The sequence below is a fragment of the Mya arenaria genome, chromosome 7, assembly GCF_026914265.1.
Source record: "Mya arenaria isolate MELC-2E11 chromosome 7, ASM2691426v1".
NCBI classification, from domain to species: Eukaryota; Metazoa; Mollusca; class Bivalvia; order Myida; family Myidae; genus Mya; species Mya arenaria.
In genome coordinates this window covers 48484643-48500997 of record NC_069128.1, presented here as the reverse complement: position 1 = coordinate 48500997, position 16355 = coordinate 48484643, and the positions used below count along the sequence as shown (strand labels likewise).

Sequence of the window (16355 nt, the reverse complement as noted above, 5' to 3'; positions counted from 1 at the left end):
TGTCTAGCATAAAAAAATAACCTTAAAGGTTTCAGGGAGAGCTTAGTTCCTCCTGGAACCTGTTTAAATAAAGATCTTTAGGCTTTAGATCGTAACTGTCTAGGTGTTTACAACTCCGTTTTTGGTGTACCTGCGTTTCAGTAAAATTATCGTAAGGACTTTAAACGCATTGATTCTGCCCGTAATTTTACGGATGTACCTGAGCACTCACTATTAAGCAGCGTAAGTTTTAGGATAAACATATTGAAACTGGACCCAGGGGAGAACCAAACATTTGAAAACGTGACTATGAGACGATTATTGACTTTTGTGATGAGCCACATGATAAAAACAACAAAAACGCTGCCTATCAGGGCATAATGAAATTATAGTTTTAGACAAATTTGACCGTGTTTTACCGGTGAAGAAAGAGTTGCGAAAGATAATTGAAATAGAGCGGACAGCACACCAAACTCTTTCTGAAATCAGCGACTTACCATACGAGACAAATGAATAGACCTGCGATATGTACATGACATCAAAAGCCGCATCGTCGACTATTGAACAGTGCTCAGGGAAACAGAACATAATTCCAAAACCACCCAAAACAAATGCATGTAGAAAAGAAATCGACAAGTGTTGCCCAGCAAACAAGATATTTTTAAAAGATATATGGTGCGAGCGACAGGGATGATTGTGCAAAATATGATTACGAAGTGCATCGTTTCCCTTGTCTCGTTTTTGTTGTTTTGTAAACGTACCTACTAAAATTTCTTGTTTGAGTTTTAAAGCGCACCCAACTGCGACATTTGGGAAGTAGTGAATTTAAAATAGAAATGTATAATCAGACTTGAGCAAGAAACCCATTTCAAGAAACTTGTATTTTAAAAACGTAAGTAAGTAAGGTTATAAATATCAATCACGATGGTGGTTTTGAACCTGAACTGAGTCCGGTTGAAAACTTTGTCTCTGCTCTGTGTCTGAGTATTATTGTAAACGTATGTTTATACCATGGAGTTGGGGTAATTTATATGGTTTTCCTTGAATTTTTAATTGTATACTGAGTAACGGACTAGTTAACCTTGAAGCTTTCCCTGAGGACAAGGGCTGGAAGATCGGAAAATTAAAAACCTGTTTGGTAAATGTTACAAGGAGAAATTGCAATAATGGACAATACCTATGTTTGAGATATCTTTCCATTTCTTTTATTGTTAATTTTGGCAATTCCATTTAGCCGTAGCTTGGCCAAAGTTAAGTAGTGTTGTTGTTTTTTCAAAGTTATTTTCCTAAAGCTTTGGCCAAATTCAGTATTGTTTCGAACGTCAATGTCATAACCTCTGAATAGGTCCATGTTTAATCGTTGTTTCTTTCTTAATGCTACTATCCGCGTCTTTAGCAGTGTTTGTTTTGTCAATTTCGCTAGCCAATAGCTTTGGCTATTTTCAGTATAATTGTTTCTTTCATCAATGCCACAAATCCATAGCTTGGTCCGGGTTTAGTTCTGTTTCTTATGTCAATGACATTTATCAGTAGCTTGGGCCATGTTTAGTAGTGATTGCATGTATTGAACTAAAATTATGATTATTTTGAAATATATTGTGAATTTTTGACAGAAGGCCTTTGTTTACTCTTTTTAGATATTTTAATATATGCGCTGAGTTGACATAAATTTTGTTTCTATAAAAAGTACCAAGTGTGTAAAAAACTATACGTTTTTTTTTTTTCATTATTCGGTGATTATCGTTTTTGCGGCCCCGGCCAATCATATATTACCGTTTCGTTGCTCCTGTGAGACCTTTGAACGTTAATTATTATATTTTTTAATAAAAATAAGACCGGCTAACTCGTAAGATGAAGTACATCATCACTATTTATTGATAAGTTCAAACAGAATAATTTTATATTTAGGAAGGCAAATGCGAACAAAGCCTAGGAAAGTATGCTATTTATCAATAACAAGTGTATGTAAATAGGGCGGCGTTTTTATTAAGTGTTTTATTTGAAAACAAAACAAATAAGGTGGAAATATGTTTTGTTAAGGTACATTATTCATACATTCCGACATCAAGAAATATTACTTTAGTTTTTAACATGAAGTTATTTAACATCTAGAGCTCACATGTATTGATTTTATTTGTAGAATTCAAGACATGTTGACCCGCACAACTAATTCGGATACTTCTACTTTTCGTGGAATGTTTTATGCTTACAGTAAGAGTGTTAATGTTCACAAAGAATGACAAAGGATGGAAACGTTAATTAGCTACACATTTTTTTCTAAGCTTCTTAACTTGTTACCTCATCGTCATCATCACTGAATATAATGGGAATACAGCTGGCGTGGGCAGACAAACTTTTAAAAATACCTAGTTAACTAACAAGGATGAAACATATTTGCATTAAACAGATTTAAACATGGCGCAGCAGGGCCGTTTCATGTTTATTGACTCTCGTGCTCATAGTGTCCGGTCTATAGATCTCGAGACGTTATGAGACACTAGCTCAACTTGTTAGGCACTAGACCGGCTCCGCCATATATAAACCTCTATACCATCCACACATCGTTGAGTCGTTTAACTTCGATGTTGTCGTAAAAAAGAACCTGATATTGTCCTTAATATCTACAATCCCTACATATGATTGTTGAGTTGTTTTTAGATTAAGGTATTAGCCATGTAATACAACTCGGGAAACATCGGGTAACATCGACATATATCGCCACTCGCCGTAACAGATCGCGACGAACATCGGGCGTATTCGGCCTGTACCGGATGTTGCTATTTTTAGAAACAGAAGGTCTTTCCCGGCTATTCATAGGTCAATAATGGAATTTCTACATCGTAGGATTTGGAAACATTGTGATGTTTTTCTCATGAATATACGTTTAAAATAAATAAACACTAAAAGTACACGCTGACAGTTGATTACGATACATCTAACAATTTGAGTCATTACAGTTAAACATGGATTATAAGTGAAATATACGCGTAAGAGAAGATTTTCTCTCGAAAAAACGAACTGTCAACAATCGGCATGGAACTGGAATATTCGTATCAAAGGGCTCTGAATGTAAGTATCCTTGAGCAGTTTTGTACGTTGATGTGTTCAAAAACGTTTGTTTTTTTAATTTATCTTTGGAATTCTTAAATCATTTTTATTAGCTAAATGTTTAGACAGCATGTTCATATTTTACATATAATACTTGTGCATTTGTATTTTACGGTGGTAGTTTCTGCTGGTTGATAATCAGAAGTCTAATTTCTTCCAGGCAGGAAAATGACTGAATATTACTTAGTCAACAACACTGGGTTATGAAGAATTCCAGCCTGCATTAAATACTATGTTGGATCCTTGAGAGCGGATTTGACAGCCAGGTCCATCCACAAGGCAGTCGCATCTGATCGAGATGATGTGAGTATTTCATATAAAACATATTTGACTTGGTTTTTGTTTTTATAAACCTACTGTATTCAATAATCAAGTGGTGGTGGTGGTGGTGGTGATGGTGGTCAAGTGGTGGTGGTGGTGGTGGTGTTGATGATGATGATGATGATGATGAGGATGATGATGATGATGATGATGATGATGATGATGATGATGATGATGAATTTTATTGATAAATTTAATAATTTTCTTTATATATATACATGTATGTATCAGCTTGTTGTTGTTTTTTCAAAATAATGTCGAGAAATATTAAACTGTTTATATTTTATTTTGTATATGTATGGCAGTATAATTATCTATACTAATTAGTTAGAAAGGCTTTAAAGTACAACTTTTTTCCTTTACAGCACTAAACATTCTTGATGGGTAAAGTACCTGAAGGTGCATGAAAACCAAATCAGCATTGACTCAGCATTGAGTAGTTATCATCTGTGCACACACTACAAGTACAAAGCATGGGAACAGACCAAACTTCAAATGTTGAAGAGTGAAGAATTATTGTGAAAAAAACTAATTGTTAGAATACCAATGACAAAATAAAACAGATATACATCAAATTACCCACAGAGATTGTTTACATGTTATAATATTAAAAAAAAACATTACTTGAGAACTTTCACTCTGATATTTTTGGAGGGGCGAGCCCACTTAGTGTTCTTGTTTCTTCACATATTTTAGTTTAAAAGTACACTCATTTGTTTTAAACTCTGTATTCTGAGTAAGTATCATAAGTAAAATTCATTTATTTGAAAGAGTACATTTTATGAATAAGTCCAATTAAGCTTTATAATTTTTTACAAGAAAAAGTTTGTTTTTTAAGCATTTTATTAGCTATAAAAATGTATGGCAACATGACATTATGTATATTTTCTTCAAAACTGGAGGTAAACTATCATAAATTGTCTTTTTAATTCTTCAATAGACATCATAGACAATATCTAAAATGATTTCAGCAGCTTGCCTCATAGTTAACTATTTTTTATGAATTTTATAAAACTGCTATATATTTTCAAACATCGAAAAACTGCTCTTTTCCGAAGAATCATAAGTTCAATCAAAATGATTTTTTTCCATGTATATCAATAATGTGTTCGTTTGAACTTTAGTTTTCTGTTAACTAAAGTTTATTTTATCAGAAACTGTTGTGTTTATTTCATAATCTCTGATAATGCGAAAAAAAATCAAATATAGACAAAATATTTACTTGTCGCTCTTTGTAGCCCTTGGAGTTTGGGGATGGGTGTAATGAAACATAAATAACTTTTTTAATTCACGGTAAAAAATCTTCAAAATTTGGATAAAAGTCCCATAGTGTACCGTGATTATAACTATGTTGTCGTTTAAAGCTTTTAAAAAAGTGTGTATTACGCGGCTAATACCTTAAGTTAATTAACTTACTTTTATGAATACACACCAAGAACTAGGAGAACAAGAGTATTCAATAACGGTGTTTTTTATTTTCTTTAAATTGAGCATGTTGTGTTACTTTTATGAATAAACACCACACAAGACCTGGTAGACACTCTTGTTTTACCTTATTCTGTAAAAACCAAAATGGTTCATGTTTAAGCATCGTTTCTAACGCCTTTCAGCAAACTAGACTTAATTTATTAACCATCACGTTTTAAATAAATATCAACGTTAGAGCCCTCTTTTGAACGTTTGATGTTTTATAATTGATTCAAGCTTTTTCTTGACAGTTCACACGAAATTATTTTTGACGATATCTTGTCTTGTCCTATCGAACGTGAACGAGTCCATTTCAAAAGAATCGTGTACTTTCATATAAATACACACTTGTGTGAATGTGTGTTTTTAAACCAAATAAATATTTGTTACCTAACAATCTTTGGATTTGCCAACAAAATCAAATGTGTGCGTAAAATGCGTCTGAATAAAACATTTACGTAACAAATGCACCACGTACAAACATTGCAGCTATTAATAAAGCAAAACAGATGGTCGCACCCTAGCGAAATTAACAATCCAGCCTATTTCATGTCGAATTCTTGTGTGGTGCAGCTGGTGTAAGCTAAAATATGAAATATGCCCTTCCTGTTGACACAAGAGATGTTTAAACAAAGCCTAAAAACCCTGCCAATCTGCACGTAATGTTTCTTGTTTGTTTACAATGTCTGTAAGCTTGAATAAATCGGTAAGAAAATACTCAAGTAATCCTTACCATAGAATCAACGTACGTGTAATTCAGAAAATAGAATACAATTCGAAGTTTGATTATAGAAAATAAAGTTCAGTATGCTATATAAGTTTTATGGAGAGAAACAAAGTGCATATCACTCTTAAACCGCGTTCAACCATGTACATATTTTGTTTGTTATACAATATATATTTCTCTTTTACCATTATAAAACACAACTTTAATCCATTGTTTTGAACTTTTAGTAATGATTTGATTTGGGAAATAAGTGACAACAATGATGAGTATAACATTTTCAAAACTGCGGTGATCTATACGGACTACTAGGTCGTGCTAAGGATAACTACAAGAGCTTTGGTAGGGAGAACACTTGGCAATAGCAAATGGGTTTTATTTAATAGGATAAAATATAGGTTAGCAAGTTTTAATAATTACCAATTACAACCAGAAGAAAAATGCTTAAGTTATATTAACAATCCTCCGAGCACACACCTATCTCCTTCTTATTTCAAATGCCTTATTGTTCCAACACAGAAATGTAAGGTGAAACAGCTGCCCTCGTTCTGACAGAAGCAAGTATTCCAACCCGTTTTATCCCGCTATACCTGTTCGCTAATCTGAATATTAAGCAATTACATTTATTAATATAACGACAAGAACGGTTCATATCTACTCTATCAGAATAGAGTAGAATCATGAAAATGTACATTTCTGTAGGACTTCAATCGGCTGTTGCGAATCTGATATTTCAAGACTTGATCCAAGTACATTTATCAATGCAGCTGTGTGTTGTGGCTATTATTTTGTGTTTGTCTTTTAGAAAGTAAACAAGTAACTGTTATGCTCTATCGTCACGCGAATCCCTAGAATGTTCACCATTTAGGTACTCTGAATTATATAATATCGTTAGCATATAGAGTTGTAAACCCCAAATAAAGCAGTTATAATATATAATTATTATTATTTATTTGTTTCATTTATTTATAATTATTGTTATTATTATTATTATTATTATTATTATTATTAGTAGTAGTAGTAGTAGTAGTAGTAGTAGTAGTAGTAGTAGTAGTAGTAGTAGTAGTAGTAGTTGTAGTAGTAGTAGTAGTAGTAGTAGTAGTAGTAGTAGTAGTAGTAGTAGTTGTAGTAGTAGTAGTAGTAGTTGTAGTTGTAGTAGTAGCAGTAGTACATTTTAGTAGATTTTCACAAGTTTATGCATACTTTGATAAGATATACCATTTACGTTTTTACTTTATTCGGGATTGTTGGGATACGTTTGAGGGTTCAACTAGTTTTAACCCTCAGTAAATTCACATTATGTTGACTGTTCAAAGGCGGTACCTTGAGATCCTTGAAAAAAACACCCCTTTTGTTATATATTATACATGCTGTGTTTTATCTGTGCAGTTTTGTTGATTCGTGTTTCTGCTTTGTGTATGTTTGATTGATTGATCTGTCATTGGCGCTGACAATGTGCCATCAATCGGGGTTTATGCTTAATTTTTCGACTACTAGACTTGTTTTTGTAGTGTTTCATATTGTAATACTTATACCTAGTGTGATCATCCCCAGAATGCACAATTTATAGATCTCCTGTTTAGCTTTCTATTATAACCTTACGACTTGAAGAATATACGATAATAATTTCTTAGCTAAAGATCTATGTTATAAGCAAGCATTTAATAGAGACTTAACAATTTGCAAGCCCTCAACAAGGCTCTTAATCATGAAATGCTTGAGGCAGAACATCCTCATTTTGTACACTGACTGTTTTCTATATAAGTAGTGATAAGGGGTTGAACCGCTTATAAAGGCTGGTAGAAAGGATAGAAGCGTCGCAGAATGTAGTTGTCATCGTTTAAATATATCACGGAATGGGTCGCATATGATTCATGACTGAGAGGATGAATGGCGTCTATTAAAATTATTACCAAAACAAAAGTAACAAGGATTGACCCATGCGTTATTTACCGTTGACCATAAGGCCTGCGGAAATCTCCATTCAAGATATTTGTACTCTCCCGTAGACAAATATTTAATTCCCTTATCTAAAATAAATGATGAACATGTGACGCATAGCTGGGGCAAGCTAGATGTTAATGTGCTAAAAGCATGATTAGTTTATCCTAGCGTATCCTCTTTTTAATTGATTCGGAAGAAATCAGTATTGATATCCAAATTGAGATTCCATGATGAAGTACCCCTAGTTGGAATGGAAAAACAACAACAACTAGCTCTTAGTCCATATTCATACCCTGATAGGAATATGAACTCACTACCTGTTTGAGAGACGGAAGCCTTATACACTATACCACTCTCACCCTCAGGGCTGCCTACCTTTCACAAAGAGAACCGCGGAGGTCTCTGCCATGCCCTCGGAATTTTCTGCTACACACGAGAATTTTCCCTCGTCCAGGTGGGTGACTTTGTCCAAGGTGAGCAGCACTACACCATCACCAGTGTACGCCACCTTGTACCTGAAAGCGAATATAAATTAAATTCATTGTGTGAATATTGGTTCATATGAATAATAATTCATTTATGAGCATTTTGCAATCACTCTTAATTCAGTTTCCATGGTAAGAGGTCAAGAGAACGTGTCCCGTATGGGCTCGGAAGCAAATATACGATGATATTTTGTAAAATAACACTGCATAATCCAACGGCAACCATCATGAGTTGCGACAATTTTTTTGTAGCTGTTAGTTGAAGTTTAGTTTGAAAATGACAAAATAGTATTTCCTCGAGAATGTTAAGTTGGTTTGTTTTACCATAAGGGCCACCCACAGTGAAAATATGGGTAGGGCAGTCCAAACATGAAACAATTTTCAAAAGTCCATGTTTAATTTAGTTTTGAGGAACATTTTTTGGCGAATAAAATATCATTTGCGACATGTACAGTGGAAATAAGGAGTTGAGAAAAATTATGAAACAAGATTTTATCAGATTTTTGATAAGAAAGCATTTGCATTTTTTTCGGAAAAGTCCTCAAATGTAAATAAAAAATGATATTTTTAAACATTTTAAATTTTGGTCCTTCAAACGACTTTTGCGATGTGGAATGCCCTAAATACAGTTCGTTTATGGAAATATGCTACTAAAGGGGGACTCGTCCTACCTCTTGTTTTGTGTGATGTTGAGACCATCTTTGTACCAGCGGATGGACGGCCGGGGTAGCCCGATCACCTGACACTCGAAACACTTCCGGCCTCCAGCCGGGCTGTACGTGGCCTCCGCCTCCCCAGGTTCCTGTACAGGCGCCATCTGTCGAAAACGAGTAGAAAAATGAGAGTAATATTATATAAAACAATTATCATTATTTACTTTCGAATTAATTAAAGCAATTTCAAAAGTTTAATGTTGTGTCTTACCCATAATCTAAAAAGAGACTTCAAAGAAAGTGATAATGGTATCGTGTTTGCTTACTTATATTTGTTATTCAATCCTCGCTACTCTGCGGTACATTGGCTACGGACAAAATATCTTCAAGAGATATAATGCAACATGCACAAACTACATTATTTCCATGGGTTACCGCCCAGTTGCGCATGAGCTCAGTTGCAAGGTTATTGCGGTGTATGAGATATCAACTTCATTATTGCCGCGGCGTTTACCAATACAAGTAAGCCAACCATCGCACATAGAAATATAATCACCATCAAAATCAGACACGAATAATCTTAACTTGTAAAAAACCCTCAACATTTGATTTCGTTCCACCTAGATTCGTATCTGCTTCTCTGTATGTGGCAGTTATGAATACTGTTATAAAATATTTAGTGCTGTGAAGTGTTTAAGTGAAACAACAGTTGTAGTAATGTGGTTTAAAATTATTCAATCCGTCTGTTCAATGACAAATGGGTCGCATCGCATGATTGTTTAGCCCGACATGATGATTACAAATGATAAAATCGTCAATAAAGTGAGTCAAAAGTAATGATATTTTCTATGTAACTTTAATAACTTAATCCATACTTTTTTCTTTTTAAAGTATTACCATTGGCGCAGCATGTTCTCGATTTATGACCATTAGTTTACTCATGAAATATCATTTAATTCAAATACCCCAAATAACATAGCAAATGTTTTTGCATATGTCTAAAATCGCACTATACGCCTTAATTCATTTCACAATAAACACATTTACAATTTGCAAAATATAAACGTGAAAAAGTCAATACATGTAATTCACACATTCCCTGCATATTCATTGTCTCCCTTATTATTATCATCACTATTTATTATTAATTTTTATTATCATTTTTATATTTTTTATTATTTTTATTATTATTATTGTTATTATTATTATTATTATTATTATTATTATTATTATTATTATTATTATTAAATAATTATTATTATTATTATTTATAATTATTATGTTGTTGGTGTTGGTGGTGGTGTTTTGGTCATTGCTGTTGTTGAAGTTGTTGTCGTGATTTCTTTTCCTATTCTAGAGTGCGCGTTTAACTTTTATATCACTTTTTATTGTTATTATTGCTGATATTTAATTAATGCTATAAGGCTATATATTTCAACAATTATTAATAAAAAATATGTTACCTGGTCCCACTTTAACTATGCAGTGTTAACTAATCCGATTTTGCGAAATATTCATAGAAAAACATCCTTATATGCAATAAGATTTAGACATATGCAAAAAAACACATAAAAATAGCACTGTGTTTAACAGTTTCGATCAGATGTAATAACTATGTTTATATTTTAAGATGTATTAATGTGTTCCAAAGGTCAGAATAGTGTATTTAGACCCACGGGTAGCAAATATTTTGATAAATATTGAAAACCTTCAGCTCTATCACAGCTGGCTTTAGGAAACAAGTTTTTCCGGGAGAAAAATCAACTAATTATGCTGTGAATGAATGGATCATATTCTCAGCTTCTTATCAAACACGAACTACAGGTGTTTACTTTGTGAGACGTTGATATTCTTAATTGTTTGGCAACCCTTTATTTGATGATACGAAATATAACCAGGTTTTCAAAAATAGTGTTGTTTCTTTCCAAAATTACATATATCTGCCAAATTTCAATTATTTTTTACTTTTTTTGTCTGTTTAAAGTTGGAATGCAACTGACCTCATGTTCGGCCTCTACCAATGGCTGAACCTCGGCATATATTTACGGAAATAGCTACGAATAAGATTGACATTTGCAAAAATAGATGGACGCAAGTTCCGTCAGAATAACACATCATCAAGCGTATGAAACAACAATCTTTTCATGGACAGAAGTGATAACATTGTTATAACATTGTCAGAGCCCCTTTACACTGCCTGAAGCAAAAATGTATGATCAAGAATGTATTGTTGTTTTAATTAACCATTTTAATACAAAATGTAACCATTTGTGGTTATCAAATAAATGAACTATATGAAATGACCAGTGAAATTACATCATAGATCACTAACTCAAGTGCTATTACAATCTTACTGTATGGACAAGCCAAGTGATTCAGTTTTACGGCACCAAAAATTAAATTAAAAACTACAGAAACAATCTTAGTAGTCGAAAGTTTATACATAAACCTCGTTAAACAAAAATCATATGACAACCGCACTGAATGCACCAATTTATACTACACAAATACATGTAGTTCAAGTCATTGTTCTAACTGATCATACTGATAGCCACACTATATAAGTGTGAAGGGTGTGTACTTTTGTATTAAAACTATATTTTTTCAATCGGGATTGGCGGCCATCTTGAAAATGGCCGCCATTTTGAAAAATAAGATGGCTAACGGGTTTTTCCGAACAAGTAACCTTATAGGGATACCGATGCAAATGTTTATGCTTGTATCACAAACTAAATGATTTTTCTTAATATTGACTTAATCTGCCGGGCTACACTTTCTTGAAACTTCGTTTAATCCATACATTTCCTTCGTGTTGCTGATAACCTTACGAGGATGATAACCCAGCTAATGTATTTATTGACGTTTTATAAGTTTAATATTTTGTGTGTTTTCTGCCGTTTGTTTTTTCTCTTTGTCATTTGTCTTCTGCTATTAAAACAAGTCCATTATGATACTGACTATATAATGATGCCACTTTGAAAGTAATGGATGACATGCAGTGACACCGTCATGATTGAAAAGGGACGGAGTCCGCGCAGCGAACGGGGCCATCTTAATCAAATAAGATATTACTTAATGCAATGTAATTGAAATAGAATGCAATCTTATTGGCTGATACATTGTACCCGCAAAATCTGATGCAAAGGTTGTTAATCAGATAAATGTAAGTCAGCGTACCTGCAAACACCAACGAAAGTGGAAAATTTTAATAATTAAGCTTAGTAACTCATTAATGCCTATTTGCCATTTCATTGGCTGATACTGTAGGTTGTTTCCTTATTTTCTTGACAAGTTATCAATCAAAACAAATATCAATAAGACTTATACACAAAAATAGTTGTATTTAATAGTTAACGCTTATTATCTGACTGAAAAAATCCAATTACTTTAAACACAGAAGGTCGATAATAATTATATCTAGGTACGTAGTTCTGTATTAAATCAGCAAACAATTGACATTCATACGTACAATGAAATTTGTCTTCTAGCGCATTACATATTGTACAAATTATTTCATTAAGAGCTATTTTACCGACCTCTACATTTAATCTATGATTCGTAACTTACTTAACGAGATTCTGTATTTTATTAGTGTTGAATATTTATGCAAAAAGCTACAAAAACAAGCCCAGTAGCAAACAGTCTAAACATAAACCCGGTTTAATGGCACTGGGTAAACGCCAAAGACATAGAAAATAAAATCACAAACAAGAAACATAAAAGAACAGCACAAAACTCCACAAACAGCACAGTGCATACATACTATATACAACAATAGGTATGTTTATCAAGAATAGTTAGGTACCAATCGAATATCAATTAAATTTCTGTAAAATATTGCTCTAGAGAGTCATTAATCGTACCTTCAATGTTTTGGTAATATTAACACTTACAAAGTGTATAAAAGGCAACAAGAATCGAGGAATACCATTGACACCCTGGAATAGCCAGAAATAAAAAAAAAAAATATGTTAAAATGTCCTTTATACAAAGAGCCCAATTTAAATATCGAGGTCGTTTCTCAATAACTTTTGACATTTTTTATAAGCTACACTAATATATTTATGCTCTCGGGTTTCTCTGAACCAATACCGCACCATATTGGCAGTGTTTGACACTAAGACTTTTAGAAAAGGAGTCCACCGGACTCCTTAATTCCAAAATCAAGGAGTCCGGCATAAAATTAAGGAGTCCAGGATAATTAGAACATTTATTCAAATTTATTGACTCAATGCTCCAGCTAGCCCTAAATAACAGGTTGGGACACCCGCTGCCCTTTTCAAGTACCCGGCTGCCATTTTACTACACCCTACTGTGCCCTTTTGTTTGCCAGTCAATGTCCAGAAATGAGTTATAAATGTACATACTTTTGACACTAACTTAAAGTTAACAGCTGAGGTAACAAACTGTAAGTATTGAAAGAAGTAACATCACATTACATAAAAAGTTGAGTACTGGCCCTTGCAAGTGTCCCATAAAGGCTAATTTAATTCACATCAAAAATATCATTAAGTATCATTTCTGACCTACCCCCTGGCTGGAGCACTGATGACTATTTATTCAATGATTTCACAGAGCCTTTGTTATTTCATTTCTGAAAGGCAAACTAGAGATTTGTTTTCTGAGAGCACATTTAAGTTATATTTTAATTGTTTTATTCAAATAACATGAACATGACTGAAACTATTTATCTAATAGATTCTAATATGACTTGAAGAAATTGCCATGAACTGATGATCTAGCATATAGAACCTTGGCCTCTTGTGAAGCGGCTGTGGAGCCATCAGATATAAGGGAATTGAACGGGGCATTATCAAATACTAAATTTTGTTTAATTGGAACATTCATCTGCAATCAATGCAATGAGACACTGACATGCCTTATATGTTGTGCCAATGCTAACAGACTTTGCAATATAAGCTTGGTACATGGTGACATAGTCTGTGTAGGACTGTCCTTATTTTTGAATAATCTTCAGCATCCATATAAACAGAATGCACTACCTGTCAAAGATAGCTGAATGAACAAGCAGCCAGCTGGTGATTAACTTAATTATTTTTCCCTTTTTTTGCATTTTCTTAGCTTATAATATTATCATGGCCCTTAAAAGTTTGTTGATGGCTTTCAATCGCACGTTACAGCGCACAGTGACGAAAGCTCCCTACAATCAGGTACTCATATACAGATGTCAGTTCAAACATCACCCAAGACAATTGTTTTAACCATGATTGCTGAATTTCCTTTCTCTATAAATTACAAACTCTTTATGTTTTTTTTTCTTTTTCAGTTCTTTTATTTTTCGCTGCCGGTGGCGAAATCCATTTTACCGTTGACATAAACATTGTTTACATCTAAAATCAACGAGGAATATTTTTTGTAAACACCATTTGACGGGTTTTATCGATTTAGTTATCATATTACAAACATTAAAAGATACACGAATACCAGTCTTTGACGTCACTTACTACTTTAAAGAGCGTCTAAATGATAACGATTTGACGAGTCGCAAAATAATTACATACGAGCTTTCGGATATTTTTAACCTTCGGATACGATTTGTGTACAATTGGATTTTGAAATGAAGGAGTCCGACGGACTGCCTAGACGGAAAATCCGGTAGTCTGAGCCGAATTTTAGGAGTCTCGGACTACCGGACTCCCGTTAGTGTCGAACGATTTTGGTAATATCATAAGAATAACTAATCAAGCCATCCAGTTTTCGCACAGACAAAATCATTTTGTGTTGTTGTTTTGTTACCTAGCACTGATTTAATGAAAAGTGTATGAATACGTTGTATTGAATTGCTTTTGACGGCACCCAAAATTTCTGACCCTTATAATAATGGTTTAATGGTTTAATTAGTTTATTTAGATATATTTTATTTTTTATATTGCCTTCTTTGTCTGTCAAGATAACGTTGTGGCTTTTAAAAATGATCCGCCTGTAATAAAGACGATTCTTAGATCCGTAAAATTGTTTGCTATATTTATAACATCACCGACCGTCATAGTCAAACCTTAAATTGTGTGAAATTCTAGTGACATGGTAGTTATGTTAGCATGGTGGAAGTTTGTGCGTTCGTCTGTACAATACCTTATATGGTCATAATATACATGCAAATTCTTCTCTTCTTACGAAGAACAATCTAGAATACTTCATGCATAACAATTTCTGATTTTCGTTTTATATATTTGATATTTCAAAAAGTATCAAGTAACTTTCATAATTGTTATTAGTAGTGTTTGCAATTCATAATTTGTGTTGTTGCTCGTTACCATAGAGTGCTTTTTATCATATGTTTATGACTACATTATATTTCTACAAATCGTGAAACATGTGTTACCTTTGCTTTGATGAATGGAGCAATATTAGGTAATCCAAAGTTCGGAAATGATTAATTTTTTCATGAATAGATACATCCTTGTGCAAAAACTTTTATACGAAACAACTACAGCAAAACATAGACATAAACAAACGAAACAAAAAAAAAAGTTTATTATTTCCGATCAGGCATTACATCTTGATGTCTATTTTAAGAAGTTCCTGTATTAATTTGTTACGTAGGTCAGAATTAATGTGAACAGAACCGCGGGTAGCCAACTTATTCATAAATATTGAAAATCTCCAGAAAACATTCATCTCTATCGCAGCTGGCAGTAGGAAACATTTTTTCCAGAAGAAAAAACAGCTAATTATGCTATGAATGAGTGGATCATATTCTCAGTCATTAATGCGTATCAAACAAAAATTACATTGGTTGTATGCTGTGAAACTTCAACTTTCTTAGTTGTCTGGCAAGCATTACTTTAATAATTGTTATTGGTATTGTTTGCATATATTTAGTTATGATGCTGTTCGTATTTAAGAGTGCGCATGCTGCTTTTGATGGTATAGCTGGGCTGTTTGTCATATGCTTTTATATATACAACATGTCTACAAATCGTATGTAAACTTTGAACGGATGAATAGAGCAATATTAAAAAACCCGGAAATTTTCAAACTGTTCATTAATAGAAACATCCTAGGTCAGGACTACTGTTAGCAGAAACGCGGGTAGCCAACGTAATGATAAATATTGAAACTCTCCAGATTCATCTCCATCGCAGCCGGGAGTAGGAAACATGTTTTCCAGGAGAAAAATCAACTAATTATGATCGGAACGAATGGATCATATTCTCATAATGCGTATCAAACAACAATTACATGTGTTGTATGTTGTGAAACTTCAACATTCTAAATTGTCTGGCAAGCATTACTTTAATGAATGTTTTATTAAACGTCATTATTTGATAAATAGTATAACTTAATAACACAAATCACAGTCCTGTCAATTGTATTTGTTAACATATCGCTCTCAGCTTATTTTATGTATGTTTACTCTCATGCACTGAATTGAATGTTTTCGTTAATTTTGTACATGCATTCATTATCGTGTATATTTATGTGTACATTTCTTGAGGTTATGCCTAAACTTTCTATTGAATCATCGATATGCTGTATATGCATACGATAATAAACATTCTGTTCTATGATAATTGTTATTGGTATTATTTGCATATAATAAGTTATGATACCATTCGTAATGAAGATAAAACATGCTGCTTTTGATGTTATAGTTGGGCTGTTTGTCATCTTATGAAACCAAAAGTACGAAAAGTTCAAAGTGTTCAGAAA

The 16355-nt window shown here is 33.2% G+C and overlaps 1 protein-coding gene across 1 annotated transcript in view; it reads right to left on the bottom strand.

Moving 5' to 3' along the window:
- The window catches only part of LOC128241208 (titin homolog), a 48823-nt gene extending 39978 nt beyond the window's left edge, over positions 1 to 8845 (bottom strand). Inside the window, exons 1-2 of the mRNA XM_052958162.1 lie at positions 8700 to 8845; positions 7919 to 8058 (exon numbers count right to left, since the gene is read on the bottom strand). Coding sequence (XP_052814122.1) covers positions 7919 to 8058; positions 8700 to 8845 — 286 coding nt within the window. The remainder of the gene's footprint in view (positions 1 to 7918; positions 8059 to 8699) is intronic.
- Positions 8846 to 16355: the final 7510 nt, after the last annotated feature.